General features: G+C 45.6%; 1 protein-coding gene across 1 annotated transcript in view; it reads right to left on the bottom strand.

Moving 5' to 3' along the window:
• Positions 1–17,777, bottom strand: part of RAPSN (receptor associated protein of the synapse) — a 45,835-nt gene that overhangs the window by 8,580 nt on the left and 19,478 nt on the right. Inside the window, exons 2-4 of the mRNA XM_066583323.1 lie at positions 16,557–16,895; positions 6,502–6,660; positions 3,441–3,539 (exon numbers count right to left, since the gene is read on the bottom strand). Of these exons, the coding sequence (XP_066439420.1) occupies positions 3,441–3,539; positions 6,502–6,660; positions 16,557–16,895 (597 nt within the window). The remainder of the gene's footprint in view (positions 1–3,440; positions 3,540–6,501; positions 6,661–16,556; positions 16,896–17,777) is intronic.

The raw sequence follows: 17,777 nt of genomic DNA, 5'->3' as shown, positions 1-17,777 counted from the left end.
GCTTTGGGTTTATCTGCAATTTAAAGCATACTTTCCAGTCGTGTCTTTATCATACGACTGTCCTGCGAACTACACCAGGGGCTGGGATTTAAGTAACCCTTCGGTTTTAGGACAAAATTGGAGGAGGTACAGGGGCGTAACTATAGGGGGTGCAGGGGATGCGGTTGCACCCGGGCCCAGGAGCCTTAGGGGGCCCATAAGGCCTCTCTTCTCCATATAGGGAGACCAGTACTATGAATAAAGCATTATAGTTGGGGGCCCTGTTACAGGTTTTGCATTGGGGCCCAGAAGCTTCACGTTATGCCTCTGTGCAGCATGGTTTAGGTATTGGTACAGGTACAGATACAGATAGAGGGGGTTGCCCAGCACACCTTTTGCATCAGGGCCCCTGAGCCTTTAGTTACGCCCCTGAGGAGGTATATTACTTGTACTTGATTTTCTTGCCCATCCCTCCTTATTGCCAATTAAACTACCTGATTGTAGCGAAGTCTGATTATGGTTTACTGGTGAGGTACAGCATGGAGATAATTCTATCCTTGCAATTGTAAAGTGCTGCTGAACACAATGCATTTACTTTCACCATAGGAACGAGCTGGAGGGCATATCCCATGCACTAACAATCTTTAGTATATGGTGTTTGGTGTCTATGTATGGGGAAATTCACTATATAAGATATGGCGGTCATAGTCTTCTTCCTGGAGCGCCTCTTGGGAAAATATGACCGAAATATTTTCTATTGTCAGCTTATGGAGGCCTGTACAACAAATACAAGGAACTCTCCACCCCCCAGTGTATCCTTACACAAATTACTACATAGGAACTGGTATTTCTACTTTGATCCCTTTGACTTTCACTAACTGTCTGGTATGTATATTATGGGTTCCTTTTACTTTGTATATCACCCTTTTTATATACCTGTTTATAAGGACTGCTATCTTTTTTGGAATAAAGTCTTCAATCTTTATTAGTCCATCCTGGTAGCTCTATAAACAACCCATAGATCCCGATACGTGTGTTATTATAGGCTGCTGGGGAGCCAGAAGGGTCCATATCCAGTCAGTGAGCAGAATGTAGGTGGCTGACTTGCCTTAAGGCCCATTTAGCAAGCTCGAAATCACCAATGACTGGTATCAGTGCCGCATGCTGATTTTCTCAGCGGGCGGCTCTGATAGTATTCTTTCAGCTGGTATCCCGCTGGCAGTTCTCAGCGGAACACCGGCTGAAGGCTCTGAGAACAAAGCAGCTGGTTGCATATACAAAATAGCTGCTTTGTTCTCTGAGCTATCGGAAAGGTATCCCGATCTGCCTGCATTAACTCTTAAGTAGCTAATTAGCTACTTAGAGCTATGCAAAGATGATCGCTCAAACGGTTGTTTGAGCAATTTTTGAGCGATTATCTTTCAGTGTACATGAGTCTTTGGAGTAAAACAGTCAGTGGTGGCAGCAAGGATGTGCAAAAGCGAGTCTGGGTGTGACTTCTGCAATGAGAGCCGGATCCGGGAAGTTAGGAATAAGTCAACCCTGTGGTTGGGTCCCATGTCACAGGCCCTGTGCTTTGGGTACCAGTGACACTGATTCCCTATAGTGCATTGGTAGTTTTATGTCAAAAGTTTTTATTTGGTTTTTACATAACTATACATAATAAAGAGCAGGGCGGACTTTAGTAAAACCAATCTTAAGACTGTAAATGTTAAACAAACATACATGAAACATATCATGTAGGTTCCCACTCATTATTGTATCTGTAAGAAAATTATTCTCATTTGTATATCGGATGTTTTTGGTATCATTATCTGGTGAGTCTCAGGAGATTTACTCCTATGAGGTCAGTAGCCGCAACATATTTGGGATACTTAGATAGTCAGACCATGGTTTCCAACTCTTCAGGAAGCCCTCCATAGAATCATCCCTCATAGCAGACAGCTTTTCACAGATGATCATTTTGGAGATTCTAGCTATGATGGGGTTCAGATTAAGGGATGGTTTTGTAGCACTGGGATGCTATGTAGATCCTTGCCGCCATACATATAAACTGAGTTTGTGTTGTTGATTATTATACCCAGTCGGTTTGTCCGCCAGCAGGCACACCAAGGGGTTGAGGGAGAATGTCTTACCCAAAACTCTCGAAACCAGACTGGCTACCTGCCTCCACAGGGATCTCACCGTTGGGCATGTCCACCGGGTAGGCAAAACCGAACCCAGTGCCCCGCAATCTCTAAAGCAATTAGGAGAGGTAGTAGGGGATTACTTGTGTAATGCATTGGTAGTTTTAAAACTACCAATGCACTATACCTGCCCTGTGATTCACCAGTACTGCTCTTGTAATCAGTGCTGGCCAATGAAAGTCAGTACTTAGTGTAGTTAGAAAATAGCAGCAGCCATCTTTGCCACCTGAAAACTGGACCCAGAACTGTCAGGACGGAGAAATAGCTGAGAAGATTGAGTACAGGTAATATAATTCCTGTACCCTCTAGTCCAGGGACAAAAATTTGTCCCAAAACCAGATGGGTGTTCTGTTTGGCTTCCAGGGCAGAGTGTTGGGACATGTGCCTAGAGGGGTTGGACCAGGATATAAGCTTATCCTTATCCATCAGTTTAAGGGAAAATTGTCTGACCAGTGAGATATGACCACTGAGACCCCCATTGATCACAAGTGCCCCCCCCCCCCTGCTTCCTTCATATGGATGGAGTAAGGGTTGAAAACGCACACTGACCCTCCATTTAGGTCTATGTAGCTGCCAAAAAGAAGCAGAGAAGCAAAGTATAGCACTGAGTTATCTCTGGCAGAGATGAAGAGTGCAACAACATGCATGCTTGACGACTGGTCATTCATGTGGGGGGACTTGGGACTCCCATTCTTGTGATCGATAGGGGTGTTCAACAGTTGGTCTCCCACCAGTCATTTACTTCTATCCTGTTGATAGTATATGCATTCATATCCCTTTAAAAATAACAATCTTTATTTCCCTTTAAAAGGAACTGATCGCTACGAAAGACCTTTTTGAGTTACGGTATCATTATCCTAGCTTAACAGAGTTAAAATAGTGTCATTCACGAAAAAAGCCCCCAAAGTGCCAAATGGCTGAAAATGGAACACTTCCTGGTTCCAAAGAGTCACATGGTATATCATATGATTCATTTCAGCCAGTCAGCAGCTCTGAAAAGAATCATGTGACTCCATGACCTCAGAAACATCAGTCAGGTAATAGTTTTTAGAGCTGCTGACTGGTTAATGGGAATTATGCAATTATGTGATCACCGTCACATGCAGGGAAAATGTATTATTACATGTCTACCATTCGGATGAATGGACATCTTGAGTCCGCCACAGAGAAGCTCTTCACTCTGACTAATACAATGGGGTCTCAAATGAAGGGATCCCTCTATGACGGTGATATATTCCCTGAAAGCACATATGGACAGGTTTTGGAACGGCTCACCTCTATGTCTCCATGACTCCGGTGGATGTCAGCAAAGCAGAGAAGACAAAGAGCTTGAAGCGGTCGGTCCCCGTGCTGCAGAGCTATCTTCATAGACTCCTAGAACACAAGCAATCCTATTAAAAATACAAAATGAAAAACGCCCATCACCTCACAAGCCTAAGCAAACCTAGACGTAGACAAGAAGGAGGTTGGCTCTTGAGATATCCATAGATGATATCAATACCGGTCTACATAATGTTAAAGGGATTCTCCAGGATAGGTCATCAATATCAGATTGGTGAGGGTTCAGCTCTTGGAGCTGATTGAGGAGGCTGTAACCGTTTTATCTCTTCTCAGGCCGATGACGTCACGTTTAATCAGTCACATGGCCTAGAAGCAGTCCAGTCCCATTGGGACTGGATTAAGATGCTATACCAGCCACAGCTGCTATGAACTGTTCGGGGCTGTGGTTGGTATGCAGTAAAGTGGTCGCGGCACTCATCCTACTGATAACTGATCGTAGGGGATACCAAGCAGTGGACCCCACCAATCTGATATAGATGACCTATCCTGAGGATAGGTCATCCATATCCAAGTCCCAGAAAATCATTTATTGTCTAATCGGCGTTATCACAGGGAAAATGAAGCATTACACAGCTCCAATTCAAATCAATGGGATGTCTGTGTAATGCAGGATCGGATAGGTCCTTCAAAGCAATGGATGCTGTTTCCAGCTGCTCTTCACTCTGGCAAAGAGATGGGATTCCTAAACGGGGGACCGCCGTTCTGTTAAAGTGACCCTCCGGTTTGGGGAATAAATTCCGTGGTTTTCATTATCTGCAGTTGTTCTTCTGTGCTGTCCCTCCAAGGTCCATTTTCAGCCATCTAAATGGCCAACGCTATCTTTAGACTACCTAATCTCCACCATGGTGATGAACTACTAATGCCCTATAGCTGTTCTCCGATTGGCTGGAGCTGTTCATGTGATCAGCAAAGGCCAATCAAAGCAGTGAATAGTTTGCATTGGGTAGTTAGAAAATTGCAGCAGTAATCTTAGGGCAAAGTCAGAGAAGCGGTTTTTTTTTTGCGTGCACCTATGTGCGCAAAAATAAGCGCATCTGATAGAACCATTGGTTCCCTATGCTATGTTCACATGTCCGACTTTTGCAGGCGCAAAATACTTGCACCTGCAAAAGATAGGACATCTGTGCAACAGCAAGGTCCGTGCTGCGCGTAAAATAACCCAGTGGGGAGTCCCCTCATCACTGAACGCTCTGACAGCACTGTCACAGTGTTCAGTGACAAGGGGACTCCACGCAGGGATGAAAGAATCCCTTGCCACAGCTGTGGCACGGGATCGCGATTTTCTCCTACTGCTTTCAATGGGGCTGGCGCTGGAGCCCCCCTATTGAAAGCAATGGGATGCAGGCAACTCCCACAGTGATTTTCGGGGAAGGGCTTGAAATATAAGCCCTTCCCTGAAAATTATTCGTATTGTAAAAAATAAAAAAAAATATATACACATCACCTCTCCGCCACTGTCCAGCTCTGGAGCGTCTTTTCTCTTCCATGCAGGGACTGCTCTGAAACACTTTCTGATGAACGGGGATTTAAAAATCCCCGCCTCCAGAAAGGGCTGGTCTGATTGGCTGAGCGCTTAGCCAATCACAGGCAGCGCTCAGCCATTTATTGAATGACAACTGAACGCTGCCTGTGATTGGTCACAGAGCTCAGCCAATCAGAGGCAGCACTCAGCCATTCATTGAATGACAGCCGAGCACTGCCTCTGATTGGTCATAGCGCTCAGCTAATCAGAGGCATCGCTTCCAGGGGGTGGGGATTTTTAAATCCCCGGCCAGAAGATATGCTACAAAAGAGTGTTGGGGAGCTAGGGAGAAGGTTTTTTTTACAGCAGCCAGGGCTTATTTTCAGGGAAGGGCTTATATTTCGAGCCCTTCCCCAAAACTTCCTGTGGTGGTTGCCTTCATTGCATTGCCTTCAACAGGGCGGCAGCAGCACCGAGCCCATTGAAAGCAATGCGATGGCATTGCGGTCCCCTGCCACAGCTGTGGCAGGAGATTCTTTCGTCCCTGCGGGGAGTCCCATCATCACTGAACACTGTGATGGTGCTGTCACAGTGTTCAGTATTGAGGGGATTCCCTGCGGGGATTCTTTACCTGCAGCACGGACCTTCCCAGTGCGTATTTTAGGCACGTATATCCTATCTTTTGCAGGTGCGAGTATTTAGCGCCTCTAAAAGATGAACATGTAAACACTTCATAGGGAACCATTGGTTCTAATTAGAGATGAGCGAACGTACTCGGTAAGGCCGATTTCGTAATCGAGCACAGCGATTTTCGAGTACTTCACTACTCGGGTGAAAAGATTCGGGGGGCGCCGTGGGTGAGCGGGGGGTTGCAGAGGGTAGTGGGGGGGAGAGGGAGAGAGAGCTCCCCCCTGTTCCGTGCTGCTACCCCCAGCTCCACCACGCCACGCCCCGCCCCCCGGCGACCCCCAAATCTTTTCACCCGAGTAGTGAAGTACTCGAAAATCGCGGTGCTCGATTGCGAAATCGGCCTTACCGAGTACGTTCGCTCATCTCTAGTTCTAATAGACACGCTTTTTTGCACACATAGGCGCGTGCAAAAAAAACGCTTGTCTGACTCAGCCCTCAAATTTAAAAAAATATATATATATATATATACCACCGACGCCAAACAAAACCATCGCGGTATCTGCCCTATAATCCAAGACAATGCAAATTATATATTAAAACATTGGAAACAAAATCCTAATTTTAAAAATGAACACCTATAAATTAAGAAAAATCTTTTCATTTTAGCTTTTTACCCTTAATAAAACTAAGGAATGGAAACTAAATTCTGTGAAAAAAGATATTAAAAAAAACAGCCCTATACGTCATAGAAAAACAAAACGCAGCAAAAACAATTTTGGTCGCTGAAGAAAGAAAAGTAGGTCAGTAAAACCACCACATGGGTAAAATCCTTGAAAAGTGTCTGTCCCTTAAGGGGTTAAATCAGTAATGTAAGTCACATGCCTATGGTCTTCTGTTTCATACCTCACAACACTCCATTGCATCTGTTAGGCGGCCTAGTTTACGGTATGCAGCAGCCATGTGGTATTGGCTCATGGCTCGGTATTTCAGACTCCAGCCTTTCCCGTAGTCATTGACCAGTTCAGCTGCTTTACATGGAAAGAAAAGCGCCTTCTCAAAGTCCTACAGGAAGAACAGCAGTCAGTGGGTGAAAGATCTCGTACCGCTACAGTAATATTCAGGCACGTAGGGTTACATATTTATAGCTGAGGAACAAGTAGTACTTGATTTAGAAGTAAATTGCGAAAAATCCAATCCAAACAATCATGCAAGTTATAAGAAGCGCCGAGACAATGTGCCAAGATTTGTAGAAAAAGGGATGAAATAGGTCAGAACTTCCCAATAGAAATCTATAGGTGCGCGTAAAACCACGGCAGCAACATACCATAGAAGCAGATATAATATAATGTTATTTGACGTTGGTAGATGGGCCACTATGATTTGATCAAATTATATACCAAGAACCTTGCATTATTTAATGTGGTTAGAGTATTGATTCTAGGTATGTACACCTCTATAGTAAATGCATTATGAGTGCTCTTGCCGTTTTTTGGTTTCTGCTTCCAATATGCCAAGATTTATCTAACATGGCTTACGAAAAGCAGAGGTAGCCTCAAAGCAAAACTCAACCCATTGTTCTGATTCGGGCCACCACACCCCATTACCTTCAGACCATAGGATCTACGGGCTTTTTCAGATGGGACGATAAATACATCAATACTATGAACGAGAATTCATTTGTTTCTTGTTCTTTATTCAGTTTCTGCATCATTCCGTGTGAACAGGCAGTATCACTTATGAACGACTGCCTGTTTACTGTGAATGATCCCCATCTCGCTTTGTCTACATTCACTAGCGATGCTCGTTCCTGTGTAAATGCACAGGAACAATTATTGATGGGACGACCTGTCTGTGTCCGACTGGTCGTCCCATGTAAAAGGGCACTGATAATTCTTTGTGCTGCCAATAACTATCTTCCCTGATCCCCACTCCTCATAAGACCCCTCTGATTGGGGCTTATCTTCCAATGACACAAAGGATCAGCATGTTGCAATCTTAGTTCCAATTTTTTTTTGATGAGCGTTCCTCATCTGTTCATTTTCATCCCGTTGCTAGATTTGCTGTATGTTGGACCCCATTGTCTTACAACAGGGTCCCTCCCCTGGGTCCCATTGTTTTGCTGGCAACGTCTACTGCGTTATTCTTATGGCAAAGTAGCCAAAGTTTTTTTTTTTTTAATCAAGTGCTTTTATTAAACTTTAAAAAAAAAAAAATAACACGAATAACCCTCTAGGAGGGCCGCAAGAAACATGAGAAAGAGAGGGGTGGAGAGGGGGAAAAAGAGGAAGGGAAGGTGAAAGACGGTATGAAGAAACTGAACATTGAATCAAAGGATAGGATAAATAGTGAGAATATATTTCTATAACCTAAAGGGGTTCCCCTACTTCTAGTTGTTATCAGACAGCGCCGTACTGCAGGTTGGTACTGCAGGCTGAATCCTATTGAAGTGAATGGGACTCAGCCTGCAGTACCAACCCTGACCACTGAGCAATGTACGGAGCTGTCTGAACACAGCTAGAAATGGGAGAACCCCTTTAAGGTTTAAGTCTCTGTCAAATGGAAATGTGTGGAAGTTGAAGACCGAGAACATCCTCCATTCAGTGAAGATCCTCAAACCAAAACATTATTGTATATTCTTTGGTATTACATTGGCCCCATTCATAATCCTATTCTGTTTACAATAATGAACAGTAGGATAAGAGTGAGACAGGGATCTCTCAGGCCCCCAATATGCCACAGCTCAAAATCCTGCAGTGTTGCATGTCATAGGTCTGGCAAACCCTTAAAGCTAGCAGTACTTATAAGAGTCTAATAATATAATAATAATAATTATATAATAATACAATATGTATAAATATTGTATTCATTTATATAGGTGCTACGTCACATTCAGGATACCAGCTGGTTGCTGGGAAGCATTCTTTTACTTGGGATTTAACCCTTTCCAATCCACTGTCTGATGTCTGAAGACATTCTGATTGAAGGCTGTACAGCTCCAATGTCGGAAGACGTCCGGTAGGGTATTCTTACTGTAGATTACTGGCCGCTCTGTTGTTGGGTGCCTCTCCAGCATATCCCATACCGCAGTACTGGCTCTAGCCAGCAGATGGCGCCATTGTATAATGGCAGAAAGAGGAAACCCTCTAGGAAACCCTGAATCCAAAATTGGATTGCAAAGGGTTAATAAGGGTTGGGAGGACATGAATAAATGGCGCCCATATGTAAAAAAATTGTTGAACACATTTTCTTTATATAGGGAAGCGTTAACCCAATCCATTCAGAACAAACAGCTAAGTTTTTCTAAAAGTACTCGCAATGTGAGGCATTTGGTGTCAGACAGTTTTGCAAGTTGGCCTTACGTGCTGAGGCAGATATATGGGACACGGAATAAACGCACCCGTAATAACCACATGACCAATGGAGCACAGGCCGGGGATAATGCAATAGCATATCCAGAATGTGTTTTAGCAAAAGTGTGTATTCGATGCCAGAAGAAGTAAATTTAGGGAATTGTCCATAAACAATGGAAGTGATCCGCAGCTGCCTCTCCACATCTTCAACAGGCTGCATATTTCCCATATAAAAGTTTCTTATTGGGGAGAGGTATCCCTTATGAATAGAGATGAGCGAGCATACTCGCTAAGGGCAATTGCTTGATCGAGCATTGCCCTTAGTGAGTACCTGCCCGCTCGGAAGAAAAGATTCGGCTGCCGGTGACGGGCAGGGAGCGGCGGGGGAGAGCGGGGAGATCTCTCTCTCCCTCCCCCTTCCCCCACGCTCCCCCCCTGCTCACTGCTGCAACTCACCTGTCACCCACACCGGCAGCCGAATCTTTTCTTCCGAGCGGGGAGATACTTGCTAAGGACAATGCTCGATCGAGTAATTGTCCTTAGCGAGTATGCTCGCTTATCTCTACTTATGAATTATTTTTTGGGTCATCTGCCAGTAGGACACAGAAGGCAGAAATGTAAGTGTCACACTGAATGTCTTGAGAATAAAGGTTGATGTTAGTTGGGGGATCATGTATTTTCCAGTTCACAAATCCCCAAAGCGCTGATTCATAATGTAATTGTGGGCGTAAAAACGCATAGAAGTTGCTTATTAGGCCCTTTATCAGGATTGGAGGCCGTTAATAGATAAGCGATATGTGGTTATTCAGAAACACTAAACAGTCTAACTGATTCTAGCGAAGAGTATGCTAACAATCTGTTATAAATCACAAAAATCAGCAACACACTTCTCCTGTAGAATCTGTGGAAGTACCACCGAACGTCTCAACCCCTCAATGGTGCTAACCGCACACAATCCGATAGTAGCGCAATGGTTGCCCAATCACTTGTCTGCAACTGGTGGATGAATGTGTGTTCCTCAGGTGTCAGCTCAAGCTTGCATATTTAATCTGGCAGGCCTGTGTTTAAGTCACTACCTGTGAGCACACATCAGGCTTTTTCTTGAGGGCCTACCTCACTTACACAACTCAAGCGTGTTCAGTATTGTAATGTAGGTGATGCATCTTTGGACATCTTTTGGGGGTACCCCAATATGCAGAGCTGCAAGTCAATATGATTCCTTTGTAGCAGTCTCTCTAGGTGTAGTCCCTGCAGCTTTGTTCTCTCAGAGACGTCAGTTCTGGCACGTTCTGAAGCTGCACTTCTCAAACACCGGCTGCCCCCTTGGTTGTGCTGCTGTCCTTCTCTCACAGTCACAGATTATCTAGGATATGTCTCACACGGCTCTCCAAGCCGACTCCTCATTTCTTTGCAGCTCTCTCTCCCAGCAATGCAGTCTCTTTTTAGGCTCAGTACCACTGGAATTGCTTTCTAGCTTGCAGCTCTCTATGAATGCAGGTCCTCCAGATCTCCCACCTGACCACTGCAGCAGACATGTGGCTCGTTTCACACTGCTCCGCTGATGGTACTGCAGTGGAATTTCCACGTCTGTTATGCTAGGACTCACAGTGTGACTTTCCAGCTATGCCACACTCAGGCTTGATCACAGGCTAGGGTGGAGCATTGTATCTTGGGAACAAGTATCCTCCTATAATTAACAGGGCTTCAGCATTTTTCAGTATAATATTCGAGGAAGTGCACCAGGAGTCTCTGTTTGTACTTCATACACAGGTCCATAAAGGAAGACCCACTTCAGCACTCCGTAGGGCTCTACTTCCCATCACTCGCTTAATTTTTCTTTAGGCCATTTCTCGTGGACCAGCACTTGGTCTCTGTGCTGCAGCGAGATCTCCTGCACTGGAGTTCCAGCTACATGTATCTTCTCTCAAAGTCTTTGTCCTGCTGGTGGTCACGCACCCAAGACGTATCTTTAGGTTGCTCAAGATTCAGCTCAACAATTTATCTTCCGGCTCCTGCAAAAAAACAGCATGTAAGAGATACACCTCGTGGTATTGTAGACCCAACTGTAAGTCCACACAAGGTCAGGGAGGTATTCAGGCCATGTCATCTTCTTATCCTTCAACAAGATGTGCAGCATTTGTAGCAAAGTCCTGTTAAAGCATTCGCACCCTCCATTTCCCTGTGGATGGTATGGGTAAATCTGGGATTTCTTGATCCCATAAAGCTTATACAACTCTTCCATGACTTTCCCCTGATAACAGGCCCCTTGGTCTGAGTGGATACACTCGGATGAAGTTTTGACAGATCACACGAGCAGCAGATTCATCAGTCTAGTCACAGGTGGGAGTCACCACTGCAAACTTTGAGAAGTGGTCTGTCATGACCAAACAGTAATGATGTCCACTCTCTGACTGCCCAATGAATAGGTAGTCAATCATCAGGACTTCGAGAAGCTCTTTAGTCTGGATGATGTGTACAGGGGCATGCTGTTCCAGACTTTTTCTTACTTGACTTCTGACAAGTCCAACAAACTTCCTCAATAGTTTTTTCGAATTGCAGGCAATACACGAACCGTTGCAGCCACTGAAATGTCTTATTGGCCCCAAAGTGAGCTCCTCACTCATGTGTTTCTCGAGCAGCATCCTTTGTTAACTTTCTGGGGATCACCACCGACCACCGTGTCTCAAGTTCCATGGGAAGCTGAACTCTTCAGTACAGGACATTGTATTTTACTTGCTGGCATTTCCACTATTGCAGTAAGGAAAGGACTTCTTGACTAAAATGGGCCTTTTTCTTCTTTTCCAGGTTTTTCTTGTTGGGCAACCCAACTCATTACCTGAAACAGTCCCGGGTCTTCATTCTGGACCTTACTCCTTTCAGCATTCATTTTTCCTAATACTGCCAGTTTTGGTCAGGTTTCTCCTCCTGACTAGACTGCTACTGTAGAATGGACTTCATCCTCTAGCCGGTCATCCACCTCTCCCACAGGGACTTCTAGCGTAACTCATGACAAAGCATTCACATTCATGTTCTTTGTTTTCTATCAGTATCAGATAGTGAAATTGTTCTTCGGCAGATGGGCCACCCCAGCGTTGTTCCAGTGCTCCCAGTTTAGCTATGTCCACATGCGCTAGCAGATTGTTGTCAGTCCGGACTTGTATCTCGGCCCCAGTCAAGTACTCCGCAAATTTTACAGTCATTGCCTACTTTAAAGGAACTATAAAAGTTAGAGCTGTGTTCTGAATCCCATAGGGATCGGCTAACATGGGCAATTACTCATTCGTGTCCCTCCTGTATTTGCACTAGCACTGCTCCCAGGCCATAGAGGCTGCCGTTGGTAAGAGTAAGAAAGGCTGGTCAAAATCAGCGTATGCCAGATAAAAGAGCAGTGGTCAGAGCTTCATTCATCGCTCGGAATGCTTTTTCTTAAGCCTCGCCCCATGAAATGGATTGATCTTTTTGGGCCATCAGCTGTTCCTATTCACAGCTTATTCAGAGGGCCTGCAACTTTTCTAAAGTCTATGATAAATCATCTGTAAATCTGCTCAATTCTCACAAAGTCTTTGGTGGTGGCTGTTGTTGCACAGCGACTATTTATCCCGAGAGGGCAGAACCCCATATCTGGACACTGTATGGCCCAGGTATTCAATCTCTGGCTTAAATAAGTGGCACATTTTGGCTTAATTTTCAGGCTATGGGCCTACATACAGGCGTTCCAGTACTTGTCCCAGTCTCTTTAGGTGTTTATTGAACGTAGTAGCGTACACAATGATGTTGTCCAACTAGATGAGAGTAACTTCAAATATAAGTTCTCTGAGCATTTTTCTTTCAGCTGTTGAAAGGTTCTAGGTACATTGGTTGACCCGAATGGCATACAATTGAACTCATAATGCCTCATAGGTAGGATGAATGCTGTCTTGGGTTGGTCCTTTTCCGCGACGGGCACTTTTCAGTATCTGCTGGGAAGATCGAGAGTCGAAAACTAGTTAGACTTTCCAAGGTGGAGAAGAACTCGTCAATCCTTGGTAAAGGGGTAACAATCCTAAACGGTGCAGGAGTTCAACTTGCGGTAATCTATGGAGAATCAAGTGATTCTGTCTTTCTTCTTTACGAGCCCAGGGGATTTGACTACTCCTGTATTAAGCATCTGGGTTAACAGGTTTTTCACCTCTTGGTACAATTTCAATGGTATCTGATGGTATCTCTCTTGAATGGGAGCTGCATTTTCAGTTGGCATCTCATGCTGAATGGCATCTAAGGTGGCTTCTGCGACTACTGTTCTCTAAGTCGTCAATCTTGTCCAGTAGTCAACGAATTGTGGCATCATGTTGGGAGACAGCTGTCTGGGTTTCGGAAGCCAAGGTTTCTAGTTCTCCCACCCTCAGAGTTAGGTTTGTAATCTGGGAAAGGGCTGAAATAATTGGGGTATGCAAGAGGTCCAAGTGCTTTCAAGCATAGGCATATTGCTGGAATGAGAGTGACTCCCAGTGGTAGAACGTTGAATTGTGACACAAGGTAAAGCAGAGCAGTAATACAGCTTGTGGTGTGGATAGGGTTAATGAGAAGCAAATGGCGGTCTTATCTTGTGTTTTTAATAGAGGAGGGCTTAACTCAGAGCAGAAACTGAGTACTGAGGGTACATTCACACCAGCGAGTCGGTCTGACATTCTCGGGCGCAACTGCACAGTATAAGGACATTCCGTCCGTGTTCTGTATGCTGCACCGGAGACCACACATCTGCATGTTCTACTCTCATCTGAGATGCGCATGAAAATAGAACATGCTACGATTTTTCCATCTCGCGGTATCGCTGTGTGAGAAAAACTGTCCATGTAAATACAGCCATTGCAAATAATGGGTTGGATTTTCGTGTTAGCTTCGTGCCTCTTGCAACGCCTAAAATTTGCATGATTTTTGCATCCATGTGAATTCACCCTAACTCTGCTGTATGAGTGCTGGCAAATAGACTTCTGTTGCTATGTAGAGTCTGACAAGGAAGGAGATGTGAAATTAACTCCTTCAGTCATTCAATAGCAACTTTCAGGCAGTAGAGGGGGTAATTCCACTGAGGGAAAGCTCCTTCTTAGTGGCTTCCAGGCCCGATAGAACACCTATCCTAGGATCTCTCTGAAATCCCGCGGACTAGTTTCCGGCTTTCCCAGGGATGCTGTAGGGAGAGAGAGGTGCCGCGCCTGTTGTGCAGCAACTGCATCTCCATGAGGGATGATGGAGGTCTGCAGGCACGGTCTGGGGAGCAAGTGCAGAAACTTACATTGCAAAGCTTTTCCCGCAGGATTATCTTATCTGAGGGCCAGTTAAGGGTTTGATGTGAAATGGGGGCCTCTGGAAGGTATGTGGGACAGGAAGGCGTATAGGAAGGGAGCCGAGGGTATGGGAGCAACGGGAGGCATGAGCCCCGATGGTCTCGGAGGCGGTGGGAAAGAGTCTACCCTCGTTGGGTTGGCCACCCATTTTCCACCCTATAGTTCCTGTGAGATTGCATTGGAAATATGCCGGCCGCCTTAAAGTAAAAGGTCTTAAAACATGGCGAAGCAACTGTGCACTTAATCGTCTCTGTTACAGACTCACTCTGAAAATAATGTCACCCACGTACAGTAGCTTCAGCGAGCAAATCGGGCTCTGCTAAGTTAGCACCATGACTTAGTGATAGGTTCGAAGATCATGAGTAGCCTTGATTATCTGTGAAACCAAACGAGCATCACTCAGTGAATGGAGACAGAGCGGGCTGAGGATCGTTCCAGCCGCCTGCCTCCATTCACGATAAACAGGCCATCGATCATAAGTGAACAACTGTGTAGTGGCCCATAACACCACCCTGGTCCCCTCCATAAATGTCATATATATTTTGTCTCATGTGGATGCGCTGTGCAAATTTGTCTTGTGATTTTCTGTATGTGTGTTGCACAGCTGCAGCGTCTGAAGGGTTAACTTTAATAAAATCATTGCATGCCTGTAAATGTATGTTTGGCTTGTCATGTGGTACAAGTGAGGTTATAAATGAGAGAGATTGAGAGCAGGAAAGGAGTTTCATCTTGCCTGCTACAGAGTGCTAACACAGAGCCACATGGAAGCACCTTCAGCTTCCATGTAGGTGAAGATGAAGGAAGAAGGGTGACATCCCGTAGCGTTTGGAGTGTGGATGTGAAGGAGTGAGTCCCAGCAACAGAGAGAGCGCACTACCCCAGGTTCTGAAAACAGGTACCTGTTCACACCACAGGCTTTTCTTGTGTGGCCGTCCGTCATTAGGATCACCGCGCAGAGGTACTTGATTGAGACACCCACGCATCTGTCGTGTGGGGTGTTTATTGGCTTCCATTAATAAATGTTTTGCCAGAATGTATGCGGAGTGAGCCCCCCCTTCTTCTTCTGGACCACTCCCAATCCAGGACCTGTGACATACAGATAACGTGGATGTTGTAGCAGTGCTGGGATCGCTGCCGGGTTGACGGAGTGCGGTGCAGGTTTTAGACATGGTTCTGCACCTTCTTGCTTAGTAGGTGTGATGCAATGTCCTCACATCTGTGGATGATTAGCTGGCTATTTAGCTGGGATGGAGAGGTAGCTAAGGTGCTGTAAATTGTCATTTGCTCGCTGTCTCAGCTTGCAGTTAGTGGCTCCTGTGAACGGTGTGGCATCCACTGTTTCTTACTCCGGACGGCTCTGTGTGCTGCGGCTTATTCTACTAAAGCTAAGTGCTGTTTTATTTTGTTTTGTCCCTTATCAGTTTGGCCAAGTAGGGTTACTTAGACTCCAGGAACGAGTGCAGGTCCGCATCTATCGACGCAATCAGTCTGCCGTGTCAGGCAGGGCCCTCTCCCTCGTTCATTACGTGTTTAGGGAAAGACTTCCCATTTATTATTTGTTGGTTTGTTTTGGCCGCCACACTGTGAGCAATTATTGTGGATGTCTGCAGGTGCTGGCCCAGCACGTCCTTTGCAGATGTAACAGTGGACTGTAGGGCCATATTTATCCTGTGTATCCTCCCTACCGCTGAGCTATAGCCTGTAACTACTGAAAGGCTGCCTGCAGACGAGCGGAAATCCCGCCGCGGGATTTCCCGCGGGATTTCCGCCGCTGAAAGTCTGCATAGGAGTGCATTACAATACGCACTCCTATGCAGACGGCCGCGGTTTGGCCGCGCGAAATCTCGCGCGGCAAACAAACCGCGGCATGTTCTAATTTTCTGCGGGGCACGCACTCACCTGGCCGCCGGCTCCGGTCTGCGCATGCGCCGGCTGCGCGGCAGCCGGCACATCAAAGAGCCGGGGCCGCCAGGCGCGGGTGAGTACGCGGTCGTCCCTGCAGGCTCTGGGGTCGGATCGCGCGGCGAGATTTCTCGCTGCCGGATCCGACCCGCTCGTCTGCAGGCGGCCAAAGTGAATTGTACCTGTATTACTTGTTATACAAAGTTATTACCAAGTAAAAGTTATACCGGGCCCTAACCGTTCCTAGGGACCCGAGGTACTATACACAAGTCTCCGTGCTTATTACTCCACCGCATAGAATATCAGTGTGGGGGAACAGTGGCGTCACAAGTGATCGGTACTACTACTCCCCCCGTAGTACCTGGCCCAATATCTTTCTAACCTTGAGCTGCGTGTAAAGACCTCCAAGGCTGCAACAGACTCTGCACTCCAACATCTTGTCATCGTTGTTATGGGCATATCGTAAGGATTTCTCAAAGCATTCCAGGGCCTTCTGGAAGACGCTGAGGCCAAGGTAGGCATTCCCCAGGCTTAGGGACACTTGTCCATTCAGCTGCAGACTAACAGATGTTCCCTGCATGTTCAGACAGGTCTTGCAGTAGGAAATGGTCTTCTGGAACTCGCACAACTTCTCATTGCTGCGGGCCAGGTTAAGGTAACTCTCCGTCAAGAAGTCCGGATCTTCCAGTTCGCGGGCTGTGTCAATCTGGATCACTGCAAACTAAAGAAAGACAAGTATAAGCTATTGTAGATAATATGTAGATGTCACTTACCTCCTCTCCTTCCCGTATGCTTCTATTCCTCTTGTTCTCCAGACTTGGAATGGTTAATGCTCTGGGTGCCTGGCTCTTACTAATCCGCATGTTCTGAGAAGTCCCTCAGCATAGCTAGAAGTTTTAGTTGAGTCTTTCACTCTCTAGAAGTATTTTATTGCAGGTTTTGCTCCCTAGAATTGATCAGGTCTTAGGTTCTGGAGTAGGGGATGAGATCTGGACAAAATAGCACAGTATACTGCAAAATAAACAATTACCTACATATTGGGGGCACCTACCTAATGAGGGGGGCTACCTACCCACCCAATCCACAAACCTGTTTCCCCAATCCACTCTTAGGTAGGGCCCCAAGTCAGGCAGTATTTGGAACACAACTGTGTGCGGAAGAGGTGGAAGGAGCTGGCTATTATCTAACCTAGTCCTGGAGGACATCTTGGTCTTTTAGGCCACTTTCACACGAGCGATTTTCTCGCACGATTTTGTAGCGATGCAACGGTGCTACAAATCACATCTACGTAGAGCCCATGCTTTCCTATGGGTTCTTCCACATGAGTTTTTTTAGCATGCTACATTGTGAGAGTACAAAATCACGGCACGCTCTAAACAGCTGCGATTTACAATTTTTTGTAGCCCATGTTTCCTATAAAGCCTCCTTGTTTATCGCATTGCAAGAACGTGCGATTTTCAAGCGATTTTTTTTTTTTTTTCTTTTTTTTTTTTTTTTTTTTTTTTTACATCAGAACGTCCTACTAACTTTCTTGTTACAAAGTTCTGAGTGGAGGGAAATGGAAAAAAAACTAGATTCCGCCATCTTTGGGTGCGTCTTGTTT

This window comes from Eleutherodactylus coqui, chromosome 11 (assembly GCF_035609145.1).
Source record: "Eleutherodactylus coqui strain aEleCoq1 chromosome 11, aEleCoq1.hap1, whole genome shotgun sequence".
Taxonomy (NCBI): domain Eukaryota; kingdom Metazoa; phylum Chordata; class Amphibia; order Anura; family Eleutherodactylidae; genus Eleutherodactylus; species Eleutherodactylus coqui.
This window is presented reverse-complemented; position numbering and strand designations above follow the sequence as displayed.